The sequence below is a fragment of the Pituophis catenifer genome, unplaced genomic scaffold (assembly GCF_029215685.1).
Source record: "Pituophis catenifer annectens isolate HBS135680 unplaced genomic scaffold, rPitCat1.0.hap2 SCAF_6, whole genome shotgun sequence".
NCBI lineage: Eukaryota > Metazoa > Chordata > Lepidosauria > Squamata > Colubridae > Pituophis > Pituophis catenifer.
This window is the reverse complement of record NW_027256886.1, coordinates 97546065-97554410: the sequence shown is the minus strand read 5'-3', so window position 1 is coordinate 97554410 and position 8346 is coordinate 97546065. Positions and strand designations below refer to the sequence as shown.

At 40.2% G+C, this 8346-nt stretch overlaps 1 protein-coding gene across 3 annotated transcripts; it reads right to left on the bottom strand.

Annotated features, from left to right (window-relative positions):
* Positions 1-399: 399 nt before the first annotated feature.
* Positions 400-7989, bottom strand: EXOSC3 (exosome component 3). Of its 3 annotated transcripts, XM_070945482.1 has the most exons (5): positions 7673-7989; positions 6964-7113; positions 4265-4416; positions 874-960; positions 400-565 (listed from the first exon to the last, which is right to left on the bottom strand). In XM_070945482.1, exons 1-5 carry the CDS (start codon positions 7964-7966, stop codon positions 478-480), a joined length of 771 nt encoding a protein of 256 aa, XP_070801583.1. In that variant the 5' UTR covers positions 7967-7989; the 3' UTR covers positions 400-477. The 3 variants fall into 3 exon arrangements, with proteins under 3 accessions (XP_070801583.1, XP_070801584.1, XP_070801582.1); XM_070945483.1 differs by lacking the exon at positions 400-565 and having other exon boundaries at positions 829-960; XM_070945481.1 differs by lacking the exons at positions 400-565; positions 874-960 and adding an exon at positions 2296-3084.
* Between the last annotated feature and the right edge of the window lie 357 nt (positions 7990-8346).

The following is an 8346-nucleotide window of genomic DNA, read 5'->3' as shown; positions in this document are numbered from 1 at the left end:
TAGTCCTTGACTTAATTACCAAAATCGAGTCCCAGATTTCTGTTGCTGAGTGAGACAGTAGTTCCGTGAATTTTTGCCCCCATCTCGTGACCTTTCCTGCCATGGTTGCTAAGTGAATCACTGCAGCCATTACTGAACACGGTTGTTAAGCGATTCTGGCTTCAAGCAGTTTGGCAGTTCAATTGTCATCGGCTCAACATTGACTCAGCCTTCCGTCCTTCTGAGGTCAGTAAAATGAGGACCCAGATTGTTGGGGGCTGACTCTGTAAAATCCTTATAGAGAGCTGCAAAGCATTGTGAAGTGGTATATGTCTAAGTGCTATATATATATATTTGTTTTCTGAGGTTTTCGCGGGTGTTTGTATGTTGGTCTTTGGTTATTCGGTTTTTCTCCCGCGTAAAATTGGAGGTTTCTTGGCAACGTTTTGACGAAGTCTCATTCATCATCTTTGGGCTAGTGTTCTCGGCTTCGTGCTTCTAGGAGGAATGTGTGTGATCGCAGCTGTTTCTTCCTTTTAACTGCCAGTGGGGGTGTGAACTGATTGGGTGGGAGTTTGGCTGTGTTCTGATTGGGCGGAGGTGTGTTATATATACATACATACATACATATATATATATATATATATATATATATATATATATATATATAGAGAGAGAGAGAGAGAGAGAGAGAGAGAGAGAGAGAGAGATTATAGATATACACACACACACACACACACTTAAATATATATTTATAGATCAGTGACTGCATTACCTCTGTAAATGCGATACGCTAAATAAATAATTAAAGCCTGTAAGAAAACCTAATGAAAAAAAATACAATGGAAGTGAGATAAGATCAACCTTTGGTTTACTCAAGGCCTGATGACCCACCTAAGCAGCTGACTCATCTGGCTGAGCAAGTCAAAAGGTGAAGAGAGCCAAGGGCTGTTCCAGTCCTCTGAGGAACTTATCCATGTTCTGCAGGCAAACAAAAAATTACCGGAAGTTACTCATCAAATAAGAATTAAATAAGGAGTAGGTTCCATTCCATCCTCTTCATACTTAACTTAGTGTAGAAGGTTAGCACCCACCCCTCTCCTAGAAGAATGAAATATTTTGAGAAATATTAAAAAGACAGGGTATTATATTGTGAGAAGCTTTTTTAGAGGGAGAAAGCAGCCCCCACCCTTCTTTAATAGCCCACAGCAGATATCAGCACTTAAGAGATAAAGAGAAAGACAGCTTTATACATAGGCAAAGCAAATACTGCAGGCAGAAATTCATTCAAGGCAAGGTATTTTGAAATTCCCTACAGCAAGGTCTGAACAAAGGTAGGATTAGCCCTCAGCCACAATAGGAATTGCCCAACAAGCTCCTTCATTGCCTCGCCCTCAGAAATGTCAACCAAACTTAGCTCAGACAAACTTAGCTCCTAGGACTTTGTACTTTGCCTATAGAGTCAGCTATGACTCTAGTAAGAGTCATTACTTACTACTCTACTAAGGCCCCATGGGAGTCTGACAACAGCCAATGTTCTTACACAGGAACAGGAAGCTCAAGTGCAAAGCCCAAGAGAAGGTATAAAAAAAACCCACTTTCAACTCCATGTGGTCAGCTGCACCAGAACCACCATCTGATTCTGCTTCATCACTAAATCATCTTTCCAATCAGCCTCCATTTTGTCTCCAGTGCCTTTCTCCCACCTTGGAACTGAACCAGATGGATATTTCTTCCCACATTAGGAATATCCTTTTTCTTATATATTTGCTCTGGAGACCTCTGTGCTCAGCAGATGTCAAGCAAGCTTTTGCAGATTTCTGAAAGGCCATGTCCATTTCACAAGACAAAAGGCACTGATTTAAGCCACGGATAGCCCAGATCTTCTCAATGGCTGACAAAATACAAACGGATCCCACTTTTAGAAAAAAGGAGAGATTCAGCTGCAATGATCCAAACCCAGGATCAATGTCCAATCAAAATCTTGGGAAATAGCATAGCTCCTTTGAAATGCTTAGGTTGCTGCATTGCTACATCTGCCATCAAAGCCCTCCTGCACATAGACAGCATAAAAACACCAGATTTTAATGCTCCTAGAATAGGAGCATTTCTAAGCTGCTGCCTGATGAGCCCTTAAAGGCTAGCCACTCTTCTAACCTGCCATGTGTAATTAACTTTTTTAAAAAATAGCAAGGAAAACAATTCCACAATTACTTTCAGAATCAATAGAAAATAGTAAAGAACCAACAAAAATAGAAAGGAATCAATATCACAGGGTTACAAAGTAGCAAGAAATCAATAGTGATCGTGCCATAATAAATCAAACTAAAGTTTTCTTTTCCTTAAAATTGCTGCCATTGTTATTTATCTCATTTCGGTTAAAATGTTCCGACCTTTGTTTTGGCCACTCACATAAATAGGTGGATCAAAGTTTTCACTGTAATGTTTGATTATATTTTTATGCTTTAAGAGAAAGCTAAGTAAATGTGTAACCGAGAAGTCTAATTCAATGCCAAACGTTAATTTTGCAAATCCAACTCATGATGCTCATGATGCATGTACATACATCTCAGTGAATTAAAAAATTCCTCATGAAAAAGTCTGTACATATTTGCAAATAAAATGAAACGAAGATCAATTTTAAAAATAGCAAGTATTTCCTTTTTTAAATCTTCAACCAATATTTACAAGGCTGTCGTTTGGGAAACTTTACAAAAAGTCCACTACTAACTACAGAACTACAGTACAAGAAACAACAACCAAAAAATACACAGAATTAATAGCTCTAGTTTGTATTTATCTGATACCTATAAAATATTTAAATATGCAGCATTTTCTCTTTTTCTCTCTGGAAATTTATCATGCATCATCATCATCATCATCCTCTCCCCTAAATTAAATTGTTAGTTTTCTAACAATTTTACAATTACACATTTCCTCTGTTCGGCTGTCATGTGCTCACAAGCCTCCAGAACATTTGCTATTATTAAAGTCTGTTGAATTGTTTTGGCTTTTACCCAGATTCTTCCATTCATTCCTAACACTAGCTCAAAAGGATAAAGTTGTCCCAAATCCCACATGATTTCACAATCTGGAGCCAAGAGTCTGAAATTAAAACAATGGAGAGAGAGGAAAAAAAGAAATCAATACATGACATCAATCCGATCTCAATTATTAATAGATTATTTTCCTTTGAAACCCTAGCCAAATATCCTTGTTAAGAGTCAAGACTGCTTTTAATTTCCCCTTTCTGGGAAAGCAGAATTGTTATAAAATGAGGCCTAAGGTCTGAACACTGTTGTTCCATGTAAAGATATGAAACAACTTCTCTGAAGCTTTTGGGTGCAAGTTTTCAGTGTGTGTGTGTGAGAGAGAGAGGGGGGGGGAGATCAAAGTAGCAAAACTCCTGAAAATGCTGATGAGATCTGTGTATTGAAGAGAGCTAGTGCTGATGGTGAATGAAATCCATTAAACATTTTGACAAAAGGAAGAAACCAGAAGTAAAAAAAATCACAAATCTAAATTTACTGTACAACTCAAGACCACAATTGAGCCCAAAATTTATGTTGCTAAGTGAGACATTTGTTTTTTAACTATTATTAAGGTTTTATTTTATTATATAAAATACAAAGAAGATAAGAAAAAATAGGAAATTAAGGGAAGGGAGTGGGGAAAAGGGGGTGTGAGATACAAGAGAAAAGAGAAAAAGAAAGAAAAGGAGGCTTTTTTTTAGCATTTTGAAGGAAAAAAAGAAAAAAGGTCAAAGAATTGGAAAAAATACAATGAATTTTGTAAATAAAAATGGTGACAGTTCACAAAGATTACTAGGTGCAAATAGAAATACACATTATTTCCATAGCAAGGAAGATAAAGCAGGAATGGTTAAATTGATTCTTTTATTCAAAGAGGAAAATGTGTTTTTATTTGGATATCACTTCTAGAATTTGTGCTTGTGAAGAAAAAAAATGAAACTTTGACCTTGATTTTGTTGATTAGAAAGATTTGGTGTTATAGGAATGGCTAGTTATATATTAATGTGTAAAAGCAGTAAGTTGAGGTTGGAGTGTGTTTATCCTGTACTGTGCTAAGAAGAGTTGGAAGTCAATGCTAAGTGAGATATTTGTTAAGTGAGTTTTGCCTCATGTTACAACTATCCCTCAATTGTGGTCGTTAAATTGAGGACTACCTCTGTTAACTATTTTTTTTAAAAAAAGAAACCTACACTAGGAAACATGGGAAAGACATAAATTACGTAGTTCCAGAATAAGAATTCCTTGATACCTACTTTCTTATCAGTCCTAGCGAGACCTTGAATAAAAAGCCATCCTGTCCTATGATTCCCATGCCGTTCGCCCGACCACTGCTGTCTATGCAGACCATCTCGGGTTCCATATCTTTATTGGCTACGATAAACTGGCCATAAATAAGGTCACCCACCTAAAGAAGGAAAGAAAAAACAGCCATTTAACAGTACAGATTTACATTCTGCCTTTTTCATTAGAAGCACAAAGGGACACCCACTTCAGTTGTGTCCTCATCACTCTGCTGATGATGGAGTAAGAAAAAAAGTCTGTGCAAAGTACCTCAAGTAGGCAACAGAATGGTCCTGAACCTAGGTCTCTCTGGTTCCAGATCAACAATTGAACTACTATCTCACAGTAACAAAATTGCAGTCACTGAAGGATCATCGAGTGTTCTGTCCCCCCACCTCACATAGGCAGACACACGAGCAAAAGATGTCTACCAGTCATTTATTTTTACAAGCCGACCTGAATCCCTTTGGCAGATAAAAATTCTGGCAGCTACTTTCCAAATGCCTGCCAAGTTTCTTATCACCTCTAGAAACAGGAGTCAGCGTATCTGTAGTCCGTTGCTGGGGCAACCAAGAAAGAGTAGTCAGAAGTCATTCACAAAGTCCAAGCCTTAATTCCGAAAAATATCCCATCCGAAGCTCACAATATGCAGTTTTTGTCCATCACAGAGCCTGCAGAGCAACCCCACCCACTTTTATCCCCTGTGGGGCATGGCTCAGTGACTCAGCAATCTCTGGCCCTTCCCCTCTTCCTTTGCTGCACCCGCCTCTCCCTCTGACACTGCCTGGGATCAATCCAAGATTGATCTTCATCGCCCCCTATTAGTGGGTGCCCCGACATGCTTTCCTCCTGGCCTTCAGCTGGAACCTGAGGCGTTGCCAGAAAGGAGGGTCCTGGAGAGGGAGGCCTTGTCAGTTCCTCCCCATCACTTTCAGAGTCATCTTCCTCCGTGAGGACAGGCTTGGGAGTCACAACATTGGGGTTAGTTCGGCATGACTCCCTTTGAGGAAAGTGTCCCCCAAAGATGCCCTTTCAAAAGGCAACTGGACTTTTTTTCTTGAAGACATTTCGCTTCTCACCGAAGAAGCTTCTTCAGTTCTTGGATGAGAAACGAAACATCTTCAAGAGAAAAACCAAGGAAGTCCAGTTGTTTTTTGAAAAAGCACCTTTGGGACAACCGTGACCTGGATGACTGATAAGCTCATAGACAATTTAAGGAAAGTGATCTTTTGTATGAGAACAGAAGCATGCACAAAAGAGCATTCACAGTATCTCCATGCAACTCAAGGAGGTTATCATCTTTTGCCCAGGTCAGCAATGGTGTTGTTAGTTCTCATTAAACAGGAAAACCAAGCTCATCTGTTGTATGTGTTCATTACACATCAGTCAACTGATTTGTGAAATGTTGTCCTATTATAGCTTGGTATCCTCATCTAATGAACAATACCCCAAAGGGAAAAGAGAAAAGAACCAGAGAGAAGCTAATGATTTAATTAATACATGATTATAATTAATATTTAGCCTTCAGTAGATCAATGAGCTGCATTTCCAGTTCGCATTCATACAGCCAGATGTACAATCTGCTTGCTATCTCACATGCCCTTGTTCCCCAAAGGTTTGCCTGCTCTTAAGATAACGTCTTTGACATTTAAGTCATCCTGGTGACCCATAATAATGTGATGGTATTAGAGCCGATCCCACTGCAGCTTCTTAAAATAGATACATCTTACTGCAAGGAATAAACCCAGGCACATCTGTTTTTATCTGGATTAGAAGTACTGACTGAACACTTTCCTTCCTTTCTTTCTTTCTTTCTTTCTTTCTTTCTTTCTTTCTTTCTTTCTTTCTTTTTCTTTCTTTCTTTCTTTCTTTCTCTCTCTCTCCCTCTCTCTCTCTCTCTCTCTCTCTCTCTCTCTCTCTTTCTTTCTTTCTGTCCAGATCAAACCTTATGAGCCGTGGTGGTGCAGTAGTTAGAATGCAGTACTGCAGGCTACTTCTGCTATCTGCCGGCTGCCAGAGAATCTCACCAGGCTCAAGGATGACTCAGCGTTCCATCCTTCCCAGGTTGGTAAAATGAGGACCCGGATTGTTGGGGGCAATAGGCTGACTCTGTAAACCACTTAGGGAGGGCTGTAAAGCGATATATAAGACTATATGCTATTACTATTGCTAAACTGCCAAAATGAGGCTACCTTTTTGGCATTATCGTTGGCTGGAAAGAAATCACTTTCAGGCAGGGGTGAAATGCTACAGATTCGCTCTGGTTTGGGCGAACTGTTTGGGATAAAAACTACAGGTTCAAGCAAACCAGTAATAAAAAAAACTACCGGTTCCTCCGAACCAGTATTTCCAACAATCAGCTGTGCTGCATGGTTTAGCTAAATCAAACGGCACAGCTGATCCCCGCCCCCTCACTGTTATACTTACCCAAGCCTCCTTTTGGCGTGTATTGCGCATGCACACACAGCGAACCAGTAGCAAACCAGTTCGGATTTCACCACTGCTTTCAGGGCAAACCACAAGATCAAATCATGAAGCCAGATCAAACATGTTGACGTTGAACACCAAACTCTAAAGTCATAGCTCAAATTCCACCCAGGTCTGCTCAGAAATGTCCCTGGGTACAAAAGGATGGTTTTCCTGCTCCTCACGGTGCTTGAGTGTTCCTCACCTGCACGTTCGGCCTGTTCCTCTTGGTCGCTCCTTCAAATGCCAAGTAAGAGAGAGAGGCATGATCGCTGCCTCCAACATCCAGTTTGAATATGTCCCCAGCTTTGGCTGTCACTATGCCAATCACATGATCTCCCTTCACTGGGACATACTGGCAATAAGAAAAAAAATGATTTTTTTTTCTTTTGGACAGAAAACAAAGCAGTGGTATCATGCAGACATCTCCTCCACTGCAATCCACCACGAATATAGTGTGTTTTTTTCTTGCAAAATGCCACTGTGCATAAAAACAGCATTCCTGCCCCAAATGTTTATATTTATTATGTAACATATACTATATATATATATATATATATATATATATATATATATATTTACTTATATAAGAAAATTTTATCATTGTTATATATTTTATATAAATAACATTTTATATAATCATATATAATTTAATATGATTGCATTATGTATCATTATACTTTAATATAATGAATTAATTTAATTTATTCATTAACACTGAGAGCATATAGACAAATTCCTTGTGTGTCCAATCACACTTGGCCAATAAAGAATTCTATTCTATTAACATAAAATTACAGTGTATACTATTTTATTGTATCTTCTTGCGTTGTTTTATAACCACGCACACATTTGCAGATACTGGGGCCACAAGCAGAGCCAGTCCCCGAAGTGCGCACGCGCAGCCCCCTTACCCGCTTCTGTTGTGAGTCCACCCAATAGGTTCCCCCGGAACTACTTCCGCTCCCACTTCCGGTCTGGGCGGAATGGCCACGGTAGCGCAGTAGGCCGCATTTGGTGACTAGCAGGCCGTCGGCGCCGCGTCTCAACCCCGGTCCGCAAACCAGTCGCCCCTTCTGCGACCCGCTCGTGGTCAGACGCAACCGCTCGCCCTCCGCTTCGCCATTGCTGGCCAAGATTAACGCTTCCCCCGGCATTACCACCTGCCCTACCCGCGTCTCGGCCAAGCAAGCGGCGGCGCCTGCCATAATTTCAGAAAACGGGCCGTCGATTTACCGCCTTGCACCTGCGCAGAAGGAACATCCCCGCCGCTAGGCGATTTACCAAGCGCTCAAGCTTGGACCCTTGCGCATGCGCAAATGAAGCCCTGCATCTTTCGGTTTGCAAAAAAAAACAAAACCAATTTCTAGAGTGATGCTGGATTTGGTGTCCTCTTGCTTTTATCTGGTTGGAGAGATTAAGCAACCATTCGGAGAGGATTGTTTATCCCTTCAAAGAGTGCAAACATCAGCAGACGTGTATTAAGATAATTTCTAAATTCAACTCTGACCAGACAATTCCTTTTGTGCCTGACATTTGTGAGCTGGGGCATCTCTGAGCAAATAAGCACCAGTAAAAAACTGGGAAA

Excerpts from the sequence above, each read along its gene's own strand:
- EXOSC3 (XM_070945481.1), bottom strand. The coding sequence starts at position 7,966 with ATGGCAGGCGCCGCCGCTTGCTTGGCCGAGACGCGGGTAGGGCAGGTG. Across the intron at positions 4,417-6,963 it reads GGAACAGGCCGAACGTGCAG|GTGGGTGACCTTATTTATGG; the intron begins GTGAGGAACACT and ends TTCCTTCTTTAG. Across the intron at positions 3,085-4,264 it reads TCGCTAGGACTGATAAGAAA|ACTCTTGGCTCCAGATTGTG; the intron begins GTAGGTATCAAG and ends TTTTAATTTCAG.